The sequence below is a fragment of the Topomyia yanbarensis genome, chromosome 3 (genome assembly GCF_030247195.1).
Source record: "Topomyia yanbarensis strain Yona2022 chromosome 3, ASM3024719v1, whole genome shotgun sequence".
Lineage (NCBI taxonomy): Eukaryota > Metazoa > Arthropoda > Insecta > Diptera > Culicidae > Topomyia > Topomyia yanbarensis.
Genome location: NC_080672.1, coordinates 294,777,236 through 294,802,721, shown reverse-complemented (window position 1 = coordinate 294,802,721; position 25,486 = coordinate 294,777,236). Strand labels below are relative to the sequence as shown.

The 25,486-nt window shown below is 43.4% G+C and overlaps 4 protein-coding genes across 4 annotated transcripts in view; 3 read left to right on the top strand and 1 right to left on the bottom strand.

Annotated features, from left to right (window-relative positions):
• Positions 1–25,486, bottom strand: part of LOC131691014 (cohesin subunit SA-1) — a 174,999-nt gene that overhangs the window by 147,652 nt on the left and 1,861 nt on the right. Inside the window, exons 4-6 of the mRNA XM_058977139.1 lie at positions 23,993–25,472; positions 23,550–23,938; positions 23,250–23,491 (exon numbers count right to left, since the gene is read on the bottom strand). Coding sequence (XP_058833122.1) covers positions 23,275–23,491; positions 23,550–23,938; positions 23,993–25,472 — 2,086 coding nt within the window. The 3' untranslated portion in view covers positions 23,250–23,274. The remainder of the gene's footprint in view (positions 1–23,249; positions 23,492–23,549; positions 23,939–23,992; positions 25,473–25,486) is intronic.
• LOC131691015 (alanine--tRNA ligase, mitochondrial) lies at positions 3,009–6,693 on the top strand. Its single transcript, XM_058977140.1, has 5 exons — positions 3,009–3,803; positions 3,859–4,210; positions 4,270–4,409; positions 4,474–5,608; positions 5,665–6,693. Exons 1-5 carry the CDS (start codon positions 3,271–3,273, stop codon positions 6,508–6,510), a joined length of 3,006 nt encoding a protein of 1,001 aa, XP_058833123.1. The 5' UTR covers positions 3,009–3,270; the 3' UTR covers positions 6,511–6,693.
• LOC131688002 (uncharacterized) lies at positions 7,967–10,397 on the top strand. Its single transcript, XM_058972125.1, has 4 exons — positions 7,967–8,317; positions 8,469–8,732; positions 8,776–9,768; positions 9,852–10,397. Exons 1-4 carry the CDS (start codon positions 7,967–7,969, stop codon positions 10,395–10,397), a joined length of 2,154 nt encoding a protein of 717 aa, XP_058828108.1.
• Positions 11,442–13,093, top strand: LOC131688001 (uncharacterized). The gene is made up of 2 exons (XM_058972124.1): positions 11,442–12,213; positions 12,303–13,093. The coding sequence occupies exons 1-2, from the start codon at positions 11,442–11,444 to the stop codon at positions 13,091–13,093; spliced, it is 1,563 nt and encodes a 520-aa protein (XP_058828107.1).

Sequence of the window (25,486 nt, the reverse complement as noted above, 5' to 3'; positions counted from 1 at the left end):
TTTACCTTGACAATCAATCTGACAATATTTAGAGATGTGAACAAATGCATTCACACTGCCAACATCTCCTTTGGAGAGTTTTTGACATTTGTCAGTCAGTCCAACTAGCGAATCAAATTCGTTAGTTAGACAAGGCTGTGGCCCAACCAGCGAATCACTATTGTATTCCAGTTACCTACACTCAAAAAATGTAAACGTTATGCCTATTGATTTCACACATAGATATGTGCAATTAGCGGATGCAGATAGACACTATTTGCTGGCACATAAACCTAATGTGTGTACACTCAATTTTTTTTTTACGCGGTTTTTTTTACGCGGTATTTTTTTACGCGTTTTTTTTTACGCGGATTTTGAAATTTACGCGGTTTCCATTTACGCGGATTTTGAAATTTACGCGGTTTTCATTTACGCGGTTTTTGAAATTTACGCGGTTTTCATTTACGCGGTTTTTGAAATTTACGCGGTTTTCATTTACGCAGATTTTGGAATTTACGCGGTATCCATCAATGAGGTTCCCTTTATCGCGGATTCTTAAATTTAAGTGGTCTTCATTTACGCGGATTTTGAAATTTACGCGGTTTTCATTTACGCGGATTTTGAAATTTATGCGGTTTTCATTTACGCGGATTTTGAAATTTACGCGGTTTTCATTTACGCGGATTTTGAAATTTACGCGGTTTTCATTTACGCGGATTTTGAAATTTACGCGGTTTTCATTTACGCGGATTTTGAAATTTACGCGGTTTTCATTTACGCGGCTCGTATCCCCCGCGTAAAAAAACCTGAGTGTATTTACAAGAAATATTAATCTTACATTCACATTTCATAACTTTAAGGCTCATAAAACCGGATTCTATAACAATACGCAAATATAACTTATGTGTGTGCATACATAGTTTATAAGTTAATAAATGGAAGCACTGAGAACTGACATAGGGTGTGGAGATTATTTTCGCCCTATTTCTATTATCGCCCTACCCATTTGAAGCCGTTAGTTAGAGCAGCGTCTGCCATCTTTGTTCAACGCATTAGCTCAGATGGTAGTGCGAAAATAGGAGCATTCGATTCGAGTTTTCGCGGCTCTCAAACAGAATAGTTTCCCTTTTTCAGGACATTTTTGTTATTATATTGGTTCTTGAGAATTAAGCAAGGATACTGACGCCAATTTATGCACATTTTAACGAGTGTAGGCTGCGTAATTAATAGAATGGTGTGGTACCCTCCCTAATGGAGCCAAAATTAGGTCTTTACCCTACAAGTAAAGTTTTCAACTTGTGTAAGAATTTAAACTGTCGCTTTGAAATGACAACTGCAAGTAGTAACTTGCCACTGGTCGGCGCTTCGATCGGCCAGCAATCGCTATACGGGACTTGTATGCAAACTTGGATACAATGGTGACTCACGCATTCAAACCTGAATGCGATAGTGATTTTCAACGTATTTTCATTTAAATGTTTACACAGGTTTTTCGGGAAAGTTTGTTCCAGCTTATATGTCTGTTCTCTGTGATGGAAGGTATGTGTGCGCGAGATAACATTGGCATTTGTTCTTCATATGGATTTTAAGTGGTTTGAAGCAAATAGAATTAACGTTTGGATTTTTATCAGTGTATGAACAGATCTTTTTTATTCTTTACTCGAAATGGACGTCTGTTCTTTATGGCCAGAACACAAGGAAAACGAAGACATTTTTTCACTAAGTTTCTGCACATTCATATGGTAACTGTCCTAAAAAAAATTTTAAAATTAGAATTTTTAAAATTTTCTCCCAAAACGCCAGTTTTACGTCTTTTCAACGTAAGCATTATAGACACTCATAGTAATAGACCAGCGAAGGTACTTTTATCGAGCCAAACGAACTGTCAAAATCCGGAGCCAAACGAGCATGACGTCATTCAATGCAAACAAGCAGAACAAGTATTGCGATTTTAGTTAAAAAAATATATTTTGTTATTCACAGTAGGCTTCACTTTTTGTGTTCGTATTAGTATTTCACAATGTTATTTAGAAAGATATTTATTGTGTTCAATATAACTACATAAAAAGCATTTTACTTATGCTCTTTTTCATCAACTTTGTGTTTCTGAAGAAATTGGATTTGTTTCTTTCTTTTATCAATTTCTTGTTGCTCAGTACCAAACATATAACTTCTCTTTTGATTCATATATTGAACCACTTGAAAAATTATTTTGATAAAAACAGATGATCGAATACAGTCGAGCACGTTCGAGCTTGCACATTTTTGGGTGATGCCAGTTTAACATGCTTGTTTTTCTAGTTGCCAGTTTTGCGATTTTTATATCCGCGAGTCTATTACTATGAGTGTTTATAGTAAGCATACCAATGGTTCTCCATCCCAGTCAAAAAGGGCAAGTTGCTGGCTAACAGGGGGCTATTTACCCACTCGGATGCGCTAATTGCACTTCAATTTGCCAGCAAATTGCTGGCAATCAGGGGGCTATTTCAAATGCAACATTTGGGCGATTTGCCGCCGTCATTTTTTAGCCGCTCTACCCGCCCTTAAATCGCCCAGAGAACACGCCATTTAACCGCCCTTAATTGCCTAATATGAAAATTACAAATATTACTTATTTTCGGATTCATTATCTACTCACATAAACTTATCACTACACCAGGTAATCACCACCAAATTATAGGAAGAATCAATGGTTAAATTGGCATTGCACACAGAAACTTATCACAATCTGACTTTTATTAAGAGTTTGGGTCAGATATCTTGTTCCACTATATTTACACATGATTCCGCAATTTCCCACATTTGTTGGCTAAATGAAGTGCACTAGACAAACAAAATACAAGCGAGAACACCCCAATCGTTTAAAAAAACAATTTTAAGCTTAAGCCAAACATGAACCGCCATGTTTGAAAAACGCAAATACAATCAAGTCCTTTTCAGCCGCCAGAAAATTTGTCTAAGTGTTAAAAATGGTCTTGAAATCGCATTCGCAAATTGCATTTGTTCCTAGGTGCAATTAGCACAGGCGGGTTGAGTTAAATGTCAAACTGTTTAAATCGCCTGACCATGTTCGTCCGCATTTTTTTGACAGGGATTCCTCAAATACAGCCCTGTTGAAATTGATAACATTTTTGAGCACCCCTACATCTGACGGTACGGAGCAAGCAAACGTCCAAGTGTAAACAAACTTGCGTGACCGGTGTTTTTCATATCCCTTACTTGCGCGATATATTTGTGAACGAAATTTGGAAGAAATTAACAGCAAAATTATTCAACTCGCGTGAAGTAATAATGTCCCATCCCTTGCTGCGTGCGCCACGACCAGTCAGCGTTTTAAAACAATATTTTAGTAGTTCCGGTACCCGGTGTCCTAGTTCCAAAGAGATTCGACAGCGATTTTTAGATTTTTTCATTAATGAAAATGACCATCAATTTGTACGGTCCAGTTCAGTTGTTCCGTTTAGTGACCCAACCATTGCATTCGTGAATGCCGGAATGAATCAATTTAAAAATGTGTTTCTGGGTACGGCAGAAGCACCCTGTCGGAGAGCGGCCAATTCTCAGAAATGTGTTCGCGTTGGTGGAAAGCATAACGATATCAACGTCGTCGGGAGTGACGGTTATCATCACACATTTTTCGAGATGCTAGGTAACTGGTCATTTGGAGATTACTTCAAATCGGAGGCATGTGATATGGCTTGGCGACTTTTGCGAGACGGCTACGGAATCGACAGCAGGCGCTTGTATGTTACATATTTTGCGGGCGACGAAGCGATGAGATTGCCAGCGGATTTGGAATGCAAAGATATTTGGAGGCATTTAGGGTTGGTTATACATGCAATCATTTTTTTTATATAATTTTCAGAAACTGTTTTACAGAGTTCCAGAAGAACGAATTCTACCCTTCGGTGCACGGGAAAATTTTTGGGAGATGGGCAGTTCCGGTCCATGTGGTCCATGCACGGAAATCCATATTGATCATTCCGATCGATTTCTAGATACAGCTACACGGAAACGTCTAGTTAATGGTGATACACCAGACTTGACAGAGGTGTGGAATTTGGTGTTTGTACAGTACAACAGGAGTCTTCAGAATGGGCAGATAAGTGATCTACCTCAGCATCATGTTGATACTGGCCTAGGTTTCGAGCGATTAGTGGCGCATCTGCAGCGGAAAAGCAGCAATTATGATACCGATTTGTTTATACCGATCATTGAACACATCCACAAGGTAATATGCCCAATAATATTTGAAGATTGAATAACCTACCACGGAAATACTATTTTTAGGTCTCAAAAAAACGGAAATATCAAGGAACATTCGATGTCAACGATGAACAGTACAAACTAGACATAGCTTATCGAATAGTAGCTGATCACTCAAGAATGATTACGGCATGTTTATCGGATGGAATGTTTCCAGCGTTAAAGTAAAACATATTTTAGTTCTATATACTCTCACATACTTAATATTTCACACCTCGCTTATTGCAGTCACAAGCTACGTCGCATCGTGCGTCGCTCGATTTCACTTTCGGAACGTATCTTTGGTTGCCCGACCCTCGTACGTCAACTAGTTCCCGTCGTGGTAGAGCGTTTGGGAGACACATATCCCGAAATGGGAAGGAAGCAAACGGAAACGCAACAAATCATTCAGCATGAAGAGCAGTCTTACCAAAAACTTTGTTCTAACATGCGTAGCGAATCACGTACACTGTTAAAGCAACTTTCCTACCTCGATGAGTCCGATATAATCGATCATCCCGGTTTGCCACACGCATTGAAAGAGATTCATAGACTGAAAACAAAAGAACGAGTTGTTGGTCTCAATGGAGAGCAGATACATAAGATGTATGATACCTATGGTTTAGACGAGGACTTGCTGGTTAGGATTACTCAACACGAACGAATGGAGTTGAATTTGGCGGGGTACGAGAGTTATTCCAAACGCCTAAAAGACGGAGCCAAGCTTGAGTTGGCCGCCCGAATGCAAGAAAATTTGAATGCTTCTTATAGTTTAAAGCATGATTTAAACGAAAAACAAAATTGCCCTACTCGCAACGAGTATAAATACAACTATGTGTACAGCAAGGACAAACAAATGTACGAAATTCCTCAACTGAAAACCAAGATTACCTCAATGTTTACGACCGACAATGGACTGTGTCATGTTATTACCGAGAAAAGCAACCTTTACTACGAATCCGGGGGACAACAAAGTGACAAGGGACGACTGTGGAAGGCGAACGATGCTTCCACTCAATACGAAGTGAAAAACGTTACTGAACACCAAGGATTTGTACTGCACACCATCGACGATGGTCGAGCACTGTCTGTCGGAGATGAAATCATCTTAGCAGTGGATCCTATCAGGCGAAGCTCTAACATAGTACATCACACGGCAACACATTTGCTGAACGCTATCGTCAGAAAAGTGCTAGCAGTTCCAATTTGCCAGAGAAGCAGTTTTGTTGGCGACAAAGGACTCAAACTAGAGCTGGCAATATGTGGTGCTTCAGTCGAAACCGTGGATGTAGATGCCATCGAAGAGCTAATTCGGCAAGTTATTCTTCAAAATGAAACAATAACAACTCGCATTTGCAATGCTGGCGATGTTGATTTGGATCGGGTAAGCTTTTTTATTGAGTAGATAATTGTTTTATTATCACCATTTTTGAACTGCAGGTCACTATAATCCCAGGTGAAGTATACCCCGAGCGTGGTCTTCGGCTTGTGGATATTGGATCCTCGATTTCAACCGAATTTTGCTGCGGCACGCACGCTCAGTTTACCGGCGAACTGCTGGATTTTTGCATCATCAACGTTACGCAAACTAAGCCAGGCTGCTACGCTTTTCAGGCAATTGCTGGGCAATCGGCCATCAAAGCTCATCAGCTAGGACAACAGATTTCCGACGATGTCAATCAACTGAAGCATGATATGGACAAACAGCTAATCAAAAAAACGGCAAACGTCGAAACCCGTATGCAACGGTTAAAGAATGTACTACTCGTAGGCTCGGAGAACAACATCAACCTACCGTACGGAGTTCGGCAACGTTGCCTGGACGTCATTCAAGATTTGTACAAACGGTTGAAAGATCACACACGCGAATCGCTTCGCGAATTTATTGATATGGAAATGAAGAACCTTTTACAGGAAAAACCATTGGAGAAGTACCCATTTGTGGTACATTTTCTGGAGAGTTCTCTCATTCTTGAAGAGGTTCAGTTAAGCAAAGCAACGCGATATTTCCCGGATCGGCCGATCTTGATAGTTAGCATTACGGACGATCAGGTAAAGGCAAGAGCAACCGTGCCAGCCGGGTGTGTTAGCGAGCGGTTCGATGCGCAAAAATGGCTCAAAGTGGTTGGAAAAGTGTTCAAATCTAGTGTTGCTGCACCCAGAGGTCAGAATATTGCCGAGGTTTGTAACATGCGAAGCAGAAAGGTTAAAACGCTGCAGTTTGAGGCGTTGCTTGAACTGGCTCTGAAGGAGGCAGACGAGTTTGCTAGACGAAATATGCAATAAAATTGTAGGTATGATCAACGTGTTAACTAGGTATATAGTGGATATTAAAGCTACTTAATTTTATGGAAGGCTTTTTCTTGTTTTGATCGCAATCTGCCTAGCAGACAAATCTATGTTAAGGGATTCGATTAGAAAGCAGAAACTTTGCAGTTATATTTGGTTTATGAATCACCATGTTTTCAAGTGGCGCATTTTACACAAAAGCATTTTTTGGAGGGACGTATGAGTTTTTGCATGGTCCTTATTTGTACAATTAAACTATCCGAAAATGTGTTTTAAGAAAATGACCCCTGTTTGCGAAAAAAATATACACTGAAAAACATTTTGACATTTTTGAAAACCAAAATTTTATTTTTTAAATTATTGTAATATTAGGCTTATATTCCTACATACGGACAAATCTGATGTATGCAGAAAATGTGTATAGAAGGGACACATTGCTAGAAACTGCACAAAGCAACCGAAGTGCATGCTCTGCACAAAAGAGGTCGGAAAGGACAACATGACGGGAGGCTTCTTATGTCCATAGTATAGAAAAACGAAGACATTTATCTCAATTATTGCGACATTGCACAACTGTTGTGGCAGTCAACAACAGAAACGAAGTGCGACGTTGCATTTGCGGCGCTGCATCGTGTTCCTCTCGATTAACTGGATGATGGTGCAGGAATGGCGGCAATCCAACTAAATGATGGGCGGTTTCCCTGTCCAAGAGATGGTGAATAGCACACTCGATGGCTTCTCATATGTAGCTTTTATGCTCCCCTACGGTGGACGCCAGAGCAGTACAGTCGGATGCTGGACTCACTAACCGACCCATTAGTCGTACGAACGCCGGTTGTTATAGTTTTTTTTTTTTCGAAATTGCGAATTAGTGAGCAATACACACATAGCGACCACCAGGCGATCCACTACACCAGTGATTCTCAACCTGGGGTCCGCGGACCCAAGGGGCCGTGGAAAACCCTTGTAGGGGTCCGCCAAGATTGATATCTTTTCCGGTAAAATATTAAAATTTAAAGTTTTGTTTGCAACAAACAGAAAATGTAACGGATAACGGATGTAACGGTTATTTCAAAATCCTATTATTACCCTATCTTGTATATTTTTGATAACATATGTATTTTTATATCATTTGGCAACCCTGGAACAAAAAGGGATTCGTACGCCGTTCGTCGCGAAATTAACATTAAATTAATTATTTTGGTTTGATTATTAAACCAAAATAAACACGTTTCTTTTCTCCAATTAATTTACAGTCCATTAAACCAATTCTATTCCGAAACCGTACATAATTTGGTCCTTCGAACTACGGATATGGAATAACGCGAAAAATCGATCGTTTTCGTTGGTAATTTCGATGCCGGTAAACACCCGTCGCAGCTCGAAAATTCCCATACTTCCTTCAGTAAGGCAGCAGAAAGTGGTGAAGGCCGAGGCAGAGCGACGAAAGAAAATGGCGGAAGAGCTACAAGCACTTCATCGACGGTGCGAATTCACTAAGGCGAAGATCGCACGCATCAAAACAAACCTCATCAAAGCAGATGAGATTGCTGTCGACGAATATGTGCTGGATACATTTCTACGTACGATTGATGCTGCGTACCTCGACATGAACGATTGCCAAGCAAAGTTGTTTGCTGCTATGCCACACAAGCAGGAGGAAGAAGAACAGGAGTATTTTGAGTTCGAACAATTGTACACGGAAGTGCGAGCGGAAGTATGCAGGCAGTTGGATAGACACAAAAAACAGGAGCTACAGGTGCATTCCGGTCTACAGCTGGTATCCAATGCGCCACAGATTCGAGTACAACAGTCCGTGTTACCACATACACCGCTACCCATGTTCGACGGGAAACCAGAGCATTGGTTCAAATTTAAGTCGATGTTTCTAGATATTATGAAGAAGTGTCCGTCCGAGGATGCTGTTACAAGGTTATACCACTATTATACCATAGTGTCTAATCGGGGAAGCGGCCGGTGCGATTAACCAACAGTTTATCAACGCAAACAATTTTGACGGTGCATGGAACTTTCTCCAGCAACGATACGAAGATAAACGGAAAATCGTAGACATTCATGCATCTCGGTTGCTTCAGCTCAAACCGATGACTCAAGAAAGTGGTAAGCAGTTGAGAGAACTAATCGAAGAATGCGTAAGGCATATCGATTCGCTCAGATACAACGGGTACGATGCACTAGGCCTCTCAGACATTCTGTTGGTAAATGTGATTGCCTCTCGACTCGATTTCGAAACAAAAAAAGATGTGGAAAGCTACAAACAAGCACAGTGTGATTCCCACATACGCTGATACGATTTCCTTCCTGGAAAAACACACTCAAGTTCTCGAACGGGTAGAGGCCAGTCAGCAGAAGGTTAAACAAAAACCTAGCGCGCCAGTGCACGCTCAGAAGTTACAGACAAAATCTACGACGATTACGGTGACAAGCGCAACAAAATGCGTGTTCTGCGAGAAGGCGCACTTCAACCATCAGTGTGAAGAGCTTCTCAAACTTTCTGCTACCGACAGAAACGCCAAAGCCAAACAAGCTGGCGTATGTTACAATTGTCTGAGAAAAGGGCACATGACAGCAAAATGTTCATCAAAGCACTCTTGTCGTGACTGCAACAAACGACATCACACGGTTCTACACATTGACATCCCGAAACCGAGTGATGATACATGCAAGACTACTGATGTTCAGTCTACCGAAACCGGCAAAGCTTCGACAAATACGAGTAACGTAGTAACCCTTAACTGCGCCACAAGTACTAACGAACAAGAAGCAGTGCTGCTATCAACAGCGATCGTGAACATACTCGATGTACATGGACAGAACAAGCTGTGCCGTGTTTTACTTGATTCCGGATCGCAGCTGCACCTGATTACTGAGGCAATGGCTAGTCTCCTTGGTATTAGTCGAAATCGATGTTCCATCAGTGTCGTCGGTATCAACGGCAAGGAAACGCCTGTCAAACACATGTTAGCTGTTCAGTTTGGCTCACGTATCAACGGATATATACAACAAATCGAATGTCTCGTCGTTCCTCGGATTGCTAACATTCTTCCAGCAAGCAAGCTCAACGTATCCGACTGCATTATTCCGGATGGAGTTTTGTTAGCAGATCCAAACTTTTACAAGCCCCAGCGCATCGATCTCCTAATTGGTGCACAACTGTTTTTCCACATACTGAGGACTGGGCAAATACAGCTCGGCGATAAATTACTGGTCCTTCAAGAGACGACACTTGGATGGGTAGTGTTACCGGACATTCACCATACCGTCAATACAAAGGCTGCCACACAGCGCTTTCCGATCCTGATCATCAACTCGAACAGTTAATTCAACGTTTCTGGGAGTTGGAAGAAGTTCCACTATCAACGAAGCTGTCGAGTGAAGAGGAGTTATGTGAACAACATTACCATCAAACAACTACCCGGGACATCTCCGGCCGATATGTGGTCAGATTACCCTTCCGTAACACCACTGACCAGCTTGGCGACTCACGCCAGCAGGTGCTCCAAAGGTTTGGACACCTTGAAAGACGCCTGGCAACCAATTCGGAGCTGAAAGAACAATATGATTTCTTTATGGAGAAATACATACGGAACCACTGTAAGGAAACGCCTGAGTCAGAGGTGAGTAGCAGCCCAAACTTCTATTTACCTCACCACGCCATTCTGAAACCTACTTCTTCTTCTACCAAACTACGAACGGTTTTCGACGCATCGGCGAAATCGTCTTCTGGCGTGTCGCTAAACGATCTGCTTATGATCGGACCGGCTGTGCAAGATTCGTTGCTGAACATCGTGATGCGGTTCCGGATCCCGATGCGTCTTCTCAAGCGACATATCCAAAATGTATCGCCAAATCAGGATTCATGACGACGACAAGAAATTCCAGAGGATCATTTGGCGAAAGCATCCTACGGATTCACTTCAAACATATGCTCTGACAACTGTGACATATGGTAAAACGTCAGCACCGTTTGCAGCCACACGCACTCTGAATCAATTAACTGCTGACGGGGGATCTAAATTTCCACTGGCTGCTGCGATTGTGGTCAAAGATTTTTACGTGGATGATGTTTTGTTCGGAGGCGATTCAGTGAACGAAATTCAAACTGCTGCTGAGCAATTGACACAGCTATAAGACAGCGGCGGCTTCCAGCTACACAAGTGAGTTTTTGGAATCAATTCCCGACGAGCTACGAGAGAAGCAATCAACTTTGGAAATAAGTGGAGCAAATGACGTTATCAAAACACTAGGGCTGCTTTGGAATCCGTCGTCGGACGAATTAGCTTTCAGGATAAACCCGATTCAAGCGCAAACTGCGATAACAAAGCGACATATTCTGTCAGAGATGTCAAAAATTTATGATCCTCTCGGGCTACTTGCACCGGCCACATTAGTCTCCAAACTTCTCATGCGTGAACTGTGGAAATTAAAAATCGACTGGGATGAAGAAGTACCAATAGAACAACGAAACAATTGGGTTAATTTCATCGCGAGTCTTATTGCAACTGCTGGAATGACTATCAATCGTTACGTGCTGACGGACAACAGAATCGCTATCGAACTTCACGCTTACTCCGATGGCAGCCTACGGTACGTGTGTGTATATACGTTCAATTTGTTCAAACGGCAACGTAGAAGTGCATTTACTGACGAGCAAATCTAAGGTAGCTCCTAATCAGACGGTTCCCCGCTTGGAGTTATACGCATTCCTGCTGATGTCTCGGTCATCGGCACTTAAACTGGATTTCAACAACATCGTTCTGTGGACGGATTCCCAAATCGTCCTTTGTTGGCTAAAAAAATCACCACACGAACTCAATACTTTTGTTGCCAACCGTGTAGCTGAAATACAACGATCTACAAAGGGTTATGAATTCAAATATATACGGTCAGCTTTGAATCCTGCGAATATGGTGTCGAGAGGTGTCCTACCGGGAGAACTAATGCACAATGATGTCTGGTGGCATGGTCCATCATTTTCGCGTACCGCTACCTACAAAGAGTTTGTGTTTACTGAAGAAATCTTGATACCAGATGTTAAAACAATTGCGCTTCCAGTCAGTTGTCAATCGATTGACTTTCCGGTTCTGGAAAGGTACAGTTCATTTCGTAAACTGAGGAGAGTGATGGCATACGTAGCACGATTCATTAGAAAAACGAAGGGGATACGAACAGCGAATGACAATGAAGTATTACCTACGGTTGAAGAAAGTCTTGACATGATCGTCAGCCTGGTGCAGCGACAATATTACGCTGAGGATATCAAGCAGATACAGAGGTACAACACTACGCAGAATATGGACCATAAATATGTAGGAGATTTGCGCTCGCTGAATCCCATATACGAATCCGGAATACTACATGTAGGCGGCAGAATCAAGCACGCGAATCTAACCTTTGGACAGCGTCATCCGATTATACTTCCACCGAAGCATCATGTGACAAAGATCATCATTAACGATTTCCATGAAACGTACCTGCACATTGGACCCAGCGGTTTGTTATCGGCGCTTCGACAGCGATTTTGGATCGTTGATGGACGGAATGTGATCCAGAAGCATCTCAAAAGGTGCATTCGCTGCTTCAAAACAAATCCACCGGAAATCAAGCGTTACATGGGAGACTTATCAAAGTTTCGTGTGACACAATCAGACGTTTTCTCGAGAGTTGGTATCGACTACGGTGGGCCTTTTCACGTCAAAACAGGCAACCCACGGAAACCGGTGTATCTGAAAACTTATATTGCGTTGTTTATTTGCATGGTTACAAAGGCGGTCCATATCGAGTTGGCAGTGGACCTATCAACTCAAGCTTTCATCAACGTGCTGAAGCGTTTCGTGGTCAGACGTGGAGTTCCTACCCAAATGCCACAAACTTCATCGGGGCGAACTCGGCACTGCATGAACTGTACGTCTTGTTCAATCAACGGGATATGAAGCAGGCGCTCAGTGACTACTGTCTACCTCAAGAAATAAAATGGCACTTTATTCCGGCGCGGTCTCCCGAGTTCGGTGGCGTTTGGGAAGATGGTATCAAATCAACCAAGCATCACATAAAACGAGTTGTCGGCGATGGAAGGTTTACCTACGATGAGTGGAACACCTTGGTTGCCCAGATTGAAGCCATCCTCAATTCGAAACCGCTTGTTCCTCAATCAGCTGACCCTAATGACCTGAAGGCGATAACCCCTGGGCATATTCTCATAGGCCGAGAGCTAACTGCCATACGTGAGCCTGAATCAGACGACGTCAAGCTAAGTGCACTGTCCAGATATCAAATCATTCAGAAGATGCGAAGCGAATTTTGGAAGAGGTGGTCACGAGACTATCTTCAGGAACTACAACGCAGACCGAAGCACAATCGCAAATACACCGAAGTAAGAATCGGAGATCTCGTCGTTTTGAAGGAGGAGAATATGCCACCCCAACAATGGCGTTTAAGCAGGGTGGTTAGTGTCCATCCAGGTTCTGATGGGATAATCAGGGCGGTGATGGTAAAGACCAACAGCGGTGTTTTCAGTCGAACCACGGCGAAGTTAGCAGTTCTGCCTCTGGATGCTTGAGTTCCTCCGCAACTGCAACGCGGGGGAGTATGTTCGGATGTAACGGTTATTTCAAAATTCTATTATTACCCTATCTTGCCCTATTACCCTATATTTTTGATAACATATGTATTTTTATATCATTTGGCAACCCTGGAACAAAAAGGGATTCGTACACCGTTCGTCGCGAAATTAACACGCAATAATCAAACCAAAATAAACACGTTTCTTTTCTCCAATTAATTTACAGTCCATTAAACGAATTCCATTCCGAAACCGTACAGATAGCAAACAAAATCGATCTTCACAAGCAGTATTATATTGTCACCTCCGGTTATGTAGTAAAATGAAGTGGCCACCAAAAAATAAAAGTGCCGTTAAGCGGGAAAATATAATTTCGATTGACTTTACAAAAAAACCTCTTTGATCTACAGTCATGTACTGTTGAGCTAAATAGTACTAAAAGTGAAAAAGGATCTGAATCTCAAGGAAGTGACGTACGTACAGTTACATCACGTGAGAAACTGTGTATAGATACCGTTTATAAATTTAGCCTGGACAGAAAATTTCATTGCGAAGAACAGCATTCAACACGGCGTCAAACTTTAAGACCAAGATCCTAAAAATATAGATGACGATCAAATTGAAGTGCGCCTAAACGACCTAGCACCGCGCAATATTAGACCAGAACAGATTTATCACCCTTATTCTTGTTTTCAACGAATACGAGATTCGTTCGAAAGTGGTTTGTGGTTTACGACAGCAAAATCAAATGGGTTTACTATTCGTTCGAATCGCTTTCGAACGAATATCGCATTCGTCGTAAACAAGAATAAGGGTGTATGTCAAAATACGGGGAAGTGGAATCCGTTACGATCAATACTTGGGAAAAATTTTCAGTAGCAATTCCAACGTTGCTAAAATGCGGTTGGCAAAAACGCTGTGCATCTACCCTGGTCAGATTCCTACGTGCCAATTTCGTAACCAGAACAATGCTAAAAATTAACCTACTACAACCGATTCCGAAAAAAAAAGTTTTCAACAAATATTGATAAAACACAATCAAATGACCAATCAATAGCTGATGCACTTTGTATATCAATCCTATCTAGTGCCTCCAAACCAACAACCAGCACAATAAATGCCAAAAAAAATAAAATATAAAAACGGATTTACAACAGCGACCCGTAAGAGCAAGAAACGAAGAACTTCCGACGTTGACGTGAGAGAAAGCAAATTGGCTAACTCTCAAGTTGTGGTGGACAACACAACTAATGTATTACCGACAAGAAAGATGCACTCAATGCGCAGCAGCAAGAACCTCCGATTCGCAGTAGCTTTGAGTTATTCTTTTATGTTTACATAATGTAAACACATTAAAGTTCCCCGCCTAAGTTATGCTAACGCATTGAGTTGGATTAAATATTAAAAAATAAATATAAAAATCGATGTAAACCCAAGGTGTTTTCGATGGGGTCCGAGATACGAAAAAGGTTGAGAATCACTGCACTACCGCATTGGTCGGTGGAATTTCGATGAAACGCGGAGAGTGAGGACTTGCGAGCGGAAGAGGAAAATAAAGAGCTTCGACAAGAACACATTAGCGAAGGCGTGTGATGTAACAATACCAAAGAAAATGAAACAAAGGAACTACCTCCGCCCGGTGTATCGGTGGAACGAGAAGCGCAGCAATCTCCGTGCTGGCTGCCTAAAAGCAACAAAATGCGTTCGGAGAGCAAGATCTGAGGCAGTCAGAGTAGCGTGTAAGGTTATATTCCGGGCGGCGAAGGCCGCTTTTAAACGCGCGATAGTGCTTAGTAAGTCCACCAGTCACATGGAGTACTGTAGAGAAATAGACACTAACCCCTGGGACAACGCTTACCGTGTCGTGATGGCCAATATCAAGGATCCAACGACGCTAGCTGAAATGTACACTAACAAACTAATAACTATTGTGGACGGTCTTTTACCGAAGCACGACCCAACCGCATGGCCGCCTACATTGTACGTACGTTGATGCAGACGGTGGAAATATTGGTGACAATCATGTCTTCAATGACGAGCTTCTTATAGTGGCAAAAGGGCTTAAAGCGAGGAAGCTCCCGGACCGGATGGTATCCCCAACGTGGCACTGAAGACCGCGAATCAGACGGACATGTTCAGGATAGTTCTACATAAATGCCTGGACGAAGGCTGCTTCCTGGATGGATGAACAATCCAGAAGCTGGTATTGCTACCAAAACCAAGGGAGTTATCAGGAGATCCACCATCGTACGGTCTATATGTCTTAACTTCAAGAAAGGATCATCCTCATCAGGCTGAGGAACTACGCTAAAACTAAACGAGAACGGACTATCGCGGAGGCAGTGTGGATTTCGGAAAAGGATTTCGCCAGTGGACGCCATCCGCACAGTCATCGCGAGCATGGAGAACAGAATGCAGTTCCGCCCGGACTATTAGTCCGAGGTTTTGAAGTTACATTCAGAATCGAGTACTGGTCTACGAGACGAACATGGGGCAGAGGTCGATTAGAGTCACGGCAGGAGTACCTCAGTACAACGGTGTGCTGACACTGAAACTACCCAGGGGAGTTAAGATCGTCGGTTTTGCAGATGATGTTGTCCTGACGATAACCGTCGAGACCATTGAGGAGGTGGAGATGTTGACGGCAGAGACAAGACGCATCGTGGAAACCTGGATGCCTGACGTTAAGCTACAGCTGGTTTACCACACGACGGAGGTAGTGCTGGTCAGAAACCGTAAAAAAATCCAGCATGTCGTGATCAGCGCCGGGGGACAATCTGTCCCATCGATGCGTTCGCTGAAGCACCTCGGTGTGATGGTCGACAATCGACTAAATTACAACAGCCATGTCGATCATGTATGTGAGAAGTCTACGAGGACAACTAGCGCATTGGCAAGGCTTATGCCGAATAACGGAGAAGCAAGAGGCAGCACGAGACGTCTCCTGGCGGATGTCTCGTCCTCAATACTGAGGTATGGCGTACCGGCCTGGGCTGCTGCGCTGAACTCAAAACGGAACCGGACGAAGTTGACAAGCACCTTTCGCTTGATGGCTGTTCATGTCGCGAGAGCGTACAGACAGATATCGTTGGAGGCAGTATACGTAATTGCCGGGATGATTCCCATCTACATCGTAATGTAAGGAGACGTGTCCGAGCGGACTCGTTAGCTAATTGGCAGGCAAAGTGGGGCAACGCTGAGAAGAGAAGATGGACCCACCGACTCATCCCAATCTGCTTGGGTACATACGAAGCATGAAGAGGTGAACTTCCATTTGACGCAGTTTTTGTACGGGCACGGATACTTCTGGAAGTACCTGCATCGGGTTGGACACGCTTTGTCACCCCTTTGCCCGGAGAGTGTGAAAGTGCAAAAGACACCGGAACACGTGGTCTTCAAATGCCCTATGTTTGAAGAAGTCCGACGGGATATACCTGGTGTGACTGTTGGCGCCCAATTCCAGTATTTATTTCACATTTTTAATTTATGAGCCCAAATCTCTAGAATTTAAGTATTTACCCACTGTACTTGAAATAATAATCGAACACACACATATTGATGGGGAGAGCTAGATGGATTGTTTGGTAGGATAAAAGGGACAGTGAATAAAGCGAAAGATCGCGACCGCGAAACCCGCCAGTATTTTTAAGAATTACAAAAATTGTGTTTGTTTATACGTTCCGAAACATCGCGACTCCAAAACCAGTTAGTTCCATCCGTGTATCGTGAAATTAGTGTCCGTCGAATTGTTCGTGTTCATAGTGAGATCTCACTCTGTTTCGCCGCAAGCTAATGCATTAAGAAAACCCTGTGGGAAACCGGCAGCATAACGATCCGTCGCGATCATTTGGTCCTTCGAGCCGGATACCAAGGATATCCAGAAACAGAGTTTGCTGTGAAGTTTATTTGGCGACCTAACGGATTCCCAAATTAATCATTGCGTTACTGTTGGGACTGCATACGAACATTATTTCTGTGATAACACGCATCTCCCAATATTGCTGTGCTACCAGTGCGTGTGTACAAGTGGAGGAAGCTACCTAGTGCCGAGTGCGAAGGGGAATGCGAGTGAAGAAAACTTAATCTCCGTGTGTGCGAATGTGTTCCATTCGATTCAGCAGCGAATCATACTAGTGTTGTTTGGAATTGTAGCAGTGCTCGGATCACAGTGGGCAAACATTTTGCAGCAAGTGGCCAGCAGGTAAGTGGTGGCGTTGAGCTTCGCGTGTCGTTATATCTGAGTCGAAAAAAAACTGTTGCGTTCGCGCCGCGTGTGGTCCACCAGTGAAAGATTAGAATGTCTAAGAGCGAGAAAATCATAATGGAAAAGGTTATCCAGCGAAAGGGTTGTTATGTTACGTGCGAGTTGGTGGAGAAATTTATTAAGGAATATAGAGAGGAGCAGGATCGAGTACAGATATCAGTGCGTATTGATGTTTTAGACCGAGCCTACCAAGAATTTCTGGAGGCTCAGGTAGAAATCGAGAAAAATGAGAGACCGGAGACGTTAGACGATTCATGGAGCGAACGGACTTCGAAGAGCGCTACTGTTTAGCTAAGGGTTTCTTGCTTTCAAAGTGTCCCCTTGAAGCACACGAATCGACACTCAATAGTTCAGTAAATCCTTCCTCTATTCCAACTGCTGCAGGTTTTCACTTGCGACTCCCGAAGATAGACTTGCCCAAGTTTGACGGTGATTTCTCCCGTTGGATGGCTTTTCGCGACTCGTTCCAATCAATAATCCACGTCAATGTTGAAATTCCTGCAGTCGCCAAGCTTCAATACTTGTTACAATCGCTAGAAGGTGAAGCAAAAAAGCCGTTTGAGAGCACTGATATTGTAGCCGATAACTATGCCGTATCTTGGGAGACTCTTTTGAGACGATACGACAATCGCAGATTATTAAGACGTCAACTTTTTCGAGCACTGTACGATCTGCCATCTGTACTCTCGGAGTCACCACAAGAACTACATACACTAGCTGATGATTTTCAACGACACGTTAAGGCACTTGCGAAGCTGGGTGAACCGGTTAATCACTGGGACACTCCACTTACCAGTATGTTGTCTTACAAACTTGATTCCACAACCCTTCAGAGCTTTGAAGAAAAAACCTGCGGGAAAGATACTGTTACGTATGAGGATTTGGTGGAATTTCTATACCAACGAGTTCGAATTTTGAAATCTGTTGCTTCCGATATACAGTACCGCTCTGTGCCTGTGGCTGGCAAACCGCATGCTTCACGAGTGGCCTCGAATGCAGCTGCATCCATCCAGCCCACTGTTTTAAGTTTTTCTGATCCACAGAACATTGATACTGGGTGCCTCGTATGTCCGGAACGACATTCCATCTACCAATGCCCAACGTTCTATCAAATGTCCACTGGTCAGCGCTGCGAAGTGGCGTCCACACGAAGGCTTTGCTGGAACTGTTTGTCTCCGGGTCACTTAAGTAGAAAATGCAACTCAAAGTTTTCTTGTCGCCATTGTAACGAAAGACACCATTCACTGCTTCATGCTTCCGAGAGCGATATTGTCGTTTCACCTGAGAAGAAATCTGAGTTACAGCAACAACCTTCGACATCTTCTGGACTCCCATTGCCCTCTACAAATACAAGCATGGCCGCTCAACATATAGACAACTGTATTTTCCTTGAAACTGTCAGTCTATACATAGTCGACCGGTGTGGACAAGCACATATCGCACGAGCTTTACTTGATTCGGGGTCAACATCAAATTTTATGTCCTATCGACTTGCAGACAAACTAAGTAGACAAACGTCACAGGTAGACATCACTGTTGCAGGAGTTGGATAAGTTATTAACATTAACCGGCAACTTACCGCTACTATAAAGGCCATTTCTTTACCATTTACTGCGACACTCAATTTTCTGCTTGTATCACAAACCAGCTTAAGATTACCTAATGTTTCCGTCGATGTATCAGGATGGAAGATTCCAGAAATAACTATGGCAGATCCTCAATTTCATAGTGCTGGTGGGATCGACCTCATCATTGGTGGTGAATTGTACCAGAGTTTGCACACCGGCAGGAGACTTTCCCTAGGAGATGGTTTTCCAATGCTCGTCGAGACTGTGTTCGGTTGGACTGTATCAGGTGGAATGGATCACGCTGTCAATGAAAGAAACCCAGTTTGCCTAATATCCGCAATGAACAATTTGAAACAAGACACTTCTCAAAAACTCATGAACACTAAAGCCAATCCTGCTCGTACCGTCGTGTTACCGTTCGTTTCGTCTTGCTCCGCCACCACCGCGTACGTTTCGCCGGTATCTTGCCGCTCGCGCGCCACCGTTTCAAGCCTTGGATCAGTTAATAAACAACCCGCAATTCGTCATAGTAATACATCCGATCAGTACTTCTGATTCAATTGTATCCTGTTTAAGCAGTCGCTGACATTCTAGAAATTGTTGGTTCCTTAATTCTATCGAACACTAAGGAGGAAGCAGCTGCCGTCGAGATAATGATGATTCGTTGAAACAGTTGTTTCAAGGTGGCCGGAATGTTGGCGCCCAATTCCAGTATTTATTTCACATTTTTAATTTATGAGCCCAAATCTCTAGAATTTAAGTATTTACCCACTGTACTTGAAATAATAATCGAACACACACATATTGATGGGGAGAGCTAGATGGATTGTTTGGTAGGATAAAAGGGACAGTGAATAAAGCGAAAGACCGCGACCGCGAAACCCGCCAGTATTTTTAAGAATTACAAAAATTGTGTTTGTTTATACGTTCCGAAACATCGCGACTCCAAAACCAGTTAGTTCCATTCGTGTATCGTGAAATTAGTGTCCGTCGAATTGTTCGTGTTCATAGTGAGATCTCACTCTGTTTCGCCGCAAGCTAATGCATTAAGAAAACCCTGTGGGAAACCGGCAGCATAACGATCCGTCGCGATCATTTGTCGTCAATATCGTCAATGGAAGTACCACGACGAGAATATCTGGGGCGCAGTCAACATAGTTGTTACGAGCATACTCTCCCAGCGGCAGAGAAAGTGGCGAAGGGACCAACAAAGTATCGTCATTAGCTAGAACCGCGCCCTGAAACCACACATTCAGTTTCGGGAGAAATTGTGCCGCCGGGGAACTCTCCGACCGTGTAGACTGGGTCCATTGCCGGAGACCACGCGATGTGAATTGGACGCCAGGCTTCATCAGAATCGCCGGACCGACCTCAACACCCTACCAGGTAGCTCGTGAGTAGGCTGGATCCACCGCCGGGGACTAGTTCGAGTAGATCGCGTCGAACAGCCAGCAGCGGGTTGTTGGGGCGCCAGTGAACCGAAAGCTACGCTCCACCCGGAATCGTTGGATAAACCTCAGCACCTACTGGATGGCCCGTTAAGCAGGCTGGGTCCTTCGCTGGGGACTAGATCGAGTAGATCGGCACGAAGCGAGGAGCTAAAAGGAACACGAAAGCGAACATCGGTATCGGGAACAATCTACCGCCGGGGAATTAATGGTAGGGTAGATCCGTCACCGTTGACTACCCGACAGAATCGTGACAAAAATGGGATCTAATTGGCTCACGAAACAAACACCGGTACCGAGAGCAATTTCGTTGCCGGAGAACTCTCAGTCTGCGTAGGATAATATCCAAGTTGATATCGATAAAGCTGAGAGCTAAACTGCCGCTAGAAGCATACCTGTCCCATGTGCTCTGGGAATCCCTATACACATGGGACAATTATGCTTCTAGCGGCAGTAAATGGCTCAAGGAATCGGGTATCGGTGTTGGGAGAAATTCCGGAGTAAGAAGAGTTCACCGTCGGGCACTATCCAAGGAGATCGTGATAAGAGCTAACTCACGGAAACAGGCTCAATAAATCAGCACCCAAACAGCTCACTGGAACGAGGACTAAACTGAATACACATCGCTGTACTATTGACGAATCCCGTATGCTATACGATCAGGAGCCTATAAAACTTAATGGATGTCGACGATAAATCCTACGCAACATTCAATTTTAAACAAATCCCTGAGCTCAAATTCTATAACGCTTCTGCTTGCGCCAAATTTCCTGATAGGTTTAAGTTAGTATTAACAAAAAAGAATTATGGTTTGGCAAGGAATCTGTTTCAGTGGCAAGAAAACCAGCATTTTCGTGACAGATAAGATAACGAATTTGGAAGTTATGGGCGATTCGCTCATTCTCAACATTCCTTCTCATATTCCAATCTTTTCTCTGTTCCCTACACCTACACGGGTAAATACAAAGATCAAGAGCGAGCTGACAAAATATTCGGAGATGTGCTCCGACATCTGCCAGAGATTTGCTCTCTTTCCTGTTAATCGATTCGTTCTGCATACCATTCTTCTCATACCCATTTCTACGTGAAAAGATCGACATTTCCGACAGCACAGACAAGAAGCAAGAGAAGAATCGAGAGTTTAATCAAAGGTCCACGAACCAAGTGAGGCTCCGAGATAGAACAGAAGAAATAGGAGCGACGAAAACACAATGAGACCCCCCCATGAAGTAATACTTTGACTTCCATGAGGAAGAAAAGGGTAAAAAGAGTAAGGAGTATTTTTAGTGCTACGACACGAACATGAGTCGTGAGTCCCACACAGTGCCAATACACTATAGTCCAGACTTTTGAAGCTTTTCAAATCTTACCATAGAAAAACATTCATACACACGAACAGGCATTTTCCGATCTCGACGAACTAAGTCGAATAGTATATGAGACTCGGGCCTCGGGTTGACAGCCCATTTTTAGAGCAATTGCATAACCCTTTTATATAAGAAAGGCAAAAGGTTTTTGTTAATAGCCAAAAAAAGTCTGGATTGGAGAAAATTTAAAGCCTGAAGCCGCAGCGACGACAATAAGAATTGCAAGCGGTTTCTAGCGGAATTCAAACCGCTTCGATGTCACAAACAGACTGGGAGCATCATTGAAGTTCCTTATGAAATATCCAGGTTGGAAGGCTCTCTGTATCTGTGGCTTGCAAGGCGTAATTTTCGTTGTAACCAGGGCCGTCAATCAGAACAGTCAATTTCCAGTGTGCTCTTCAAATGCTAGAAGAGAGTGCGTTCCCCTGTATCACTAGAGTTGCCGATCATGTCGCCATGGAACGTATTATCTGGTGGGTATAAGCGCAATTTTTATTTTGACCCAACGGACTGTAGAAACCAAGGTTGCCAGGACCGAGGGTAGACTGTCGAACGTGCCCTATCCATAATCGCGCGAATACGGGCGTTTGTTGGTTCATGTTTGAGACAGCGTTTGTAAATTTATAAGTAGCAGACGGTTTACTTTATCGCCGGAGTATTATTGTTTGAGAGATCACGGACGTAGGTATGCGTGGATGATCGCGAAGGGCAGCCAAAAATCAACTGGTACATTGTCATCTTTTGAGGTCCTGGCATGGGGCAGGTTTTAAGAGCCAAACTCAGAGCACCTTCAGAGGGAACTTTGCCCTAAACCCACTTTGTATATTATTTCGACCATGCCATAAGTGGGTAATAACAATACCACAATAGATCTAAATACTGGTCGCAGTGGTTCGTCTCCAACAAAAAAAAAAGTGGGTAATAAAGGTCGCCAGGTTCAGTACAAAATTTGATCGCAATGTAGCTTTACTAAAGAGGAAGTAGTCGTAACCAAAATTTCTATGTGATATAATCGGTGTAATACTGCTTTAGTGGAAAAAACCCCGGAGTACGTCAAGGTGCAGTATCATGTCCACAAAAATATTGACGAATGTCGCATCAAAGTGTACTGTCGAGTGAGCGCAGTTATCTATACCAACTGTTTAATGAGAAAACGGAACATCGCAGCCTAATGCACATCATCGGCCGACCAAACAACGCAAACTGTCAATACTGTCAGGTGAACGTAGAAACAATGCAGTACAAATTCAGTGAATGTCCTAGAGTGGTGGTAGCATGTGCATACCCGCAGCGTCTAATTACTATGGTGTTTAGTGAACTGATTAGACCAGTTTTAAGACGATATATCAACAGTCAAAAGAACCGTAATACTGTTTTTAAACACCGGCCAGTCATCCATGACCACCAGCCAGAAAAACCATCCGTCCGTCCTTGTAGCCATTATAATTAGTTTATTATAGCCGGATAGTCGCAATTAGATAAATAGTAGGTCTTACAAGTACTTACATCTAGAAAATTCAACAGCTGCAATCTACGCGACATAATCCTGATCATCCTCATCGTCGTGCTCATCGTCATCATCGTGATCGTAATCCTTCTTCTTGCGAGAGTAGGCTCGCTTCGAAGGCACCGGCATTTGATCGGTTTCGCCGTGCAACAACGAGTTCTTATACGTCATCAGTGGTTGCCAATCTTCCGAACGGCTCGACGGAATGCCAGCGTTCAACCGACGCTCCATGAAACTAAGACTGAAAAGAAAGTACAAGCTAAATCACGTCGCTCGCAGATCAAATTCATCTAACCTACATCAATTTCTTATCTTGCTTGATAAGCTTATTAGTCAACTCAGCGAGCACCTCGAGAAAAGCGATGCACGGAGGCGGTGCCGACGGATCCTCGAAAGCTTCATTCGGTACCGTCACGGCGAAAAGAATTCCTGCGCGGTGAAAAACTGTAATAGCTTCTCGGTTCTTCACGGCATCCAACCCGAATGAAAGAGCAAAACGTTTAGCCAATTCCTTCAGATCTTGGAATTCCTGAGAGTTTTTGGAAACGCGCCCCGCTGGCGAAGCTTCCTGGATGTCCTTGAACATGTTGATTAAACTCAAGCACATGGTCAATGCACAGTTCACTTTGTTGATTTCACGCGTCTTTCCCAGGGTTGTTTTAATGATGTCACCGTACTCGTTATAACACTGAAAAGAATAAATCATGTAAAGGTGCTAAAAGCAAACACGACATATATCTACCCTCAAATAGTGCTTGAAAATTTCCGAAGCCGACTTCATCGGTAAGATGTTGTAAACAATCAACTTGCAATATGCAGCCAAAAAGTTCCTCCTTTTGTGCAGTTCCTCAATTCTGGTTTCATCGAGACCCTCCTCTTGCTCCGGGGAGAATACATTTGCCTGGACAAATTCATTCAGCAGAGCTTGCTGCTCTGGACTGGGAATGTAAACCAACTGACGGATAGATTCATTGGGATGGGTAACTAATTGGTCGCTGAACACCACCAGCAGATCGCAGATCGACATGTAAGCAGCTTCCACTATTGGCGCGACTTCATACTGCATAAGGTTATTGCAAGCATCCAAGTATTTTTTCAAATTCTCTCGCAGCTCATCCACCTCAGACGCAGCGGATCTGTCCATTGTGTTTTCCAAATAGTACAAACCCCATTTGATCGAGAAGAAGCAAGCTTCAATGCAATAAACGAGCGCCTCATGAGGAATACCATTGTCCCCAGCATTCTCCGATAGGCTTTCTTCTATATCCTGATACAGCGAATCGAACAGATTCCACGGATTTAAGTTGTGACACGAGTACAGAATAGAAACCTTTTTCAGGCTAATGTTAACGTTGTAAATTTCATCCTCGTTTGGTGTTTCCTCGCCGGCAATCAAATTACGGTAATCATCAATGGCTTCTTTGTACCGATTGACACACTCATCAATAACATTTGACCGGGCAACATCACAGCGCGTGTAGATGGCACTGCCTTCGGTGCAGAGAAATTCAAATGTTTTCGAGCATGCGTCCAGTACTTCACGATCCACGTGAATCGCCATAATATGAGTCATTTTATCCAACAGCGTTTGCAAATTTGCCTCCTGTCGGGTTGTTGTGTACAGTTCCAAATCGAAATATTGTGGAATTGCCAACAGATTTGTAAGCTTCTCGCTATCTGCACTGTACTTATTGAGCAACAGCGGTAACGTGTGAATGAAATGTTCCGTCAGCTTCTGCTTATCATCCTGCACTTGTTTGATCTCCTTCGCGCTTAGCGTCAGCTTCCTGCTGCTACCACGTCCAACCGGGGGTTCTCCTGTAGCAGCTTGTCTTACCGCACTAACCATTATCTCTATCAACGTGGATTCCTGCTTGTTATCCAACATTTCCTCCAACTGACCCGGTTCTTCGAGCAATAAATCTGTCATGCACTCCCAATCTTTCACCATCGGGTTACTATCGATAAATGAATCGACCAGATAGGCACCATGTTCGTGTAGTTCGGACTCGATGAAAAATTGAACCAGATCACGCAAAAGTGGGGTATTGGGTAGCCGCTGTTTACCGCGCTTCGTGTAGGTGATCTGCGCGTCAGCATCTAGGCAAAATAGACGAACGTTTAGGAACTCGGCTGCAGCCTGAGCGACACCGCGATGGGATGAGTACACCAACTCGTACACGATTTCACAATCCTTGTCCGTTAGTATATCCTGGTGTATCCTATAGGAAAAAAA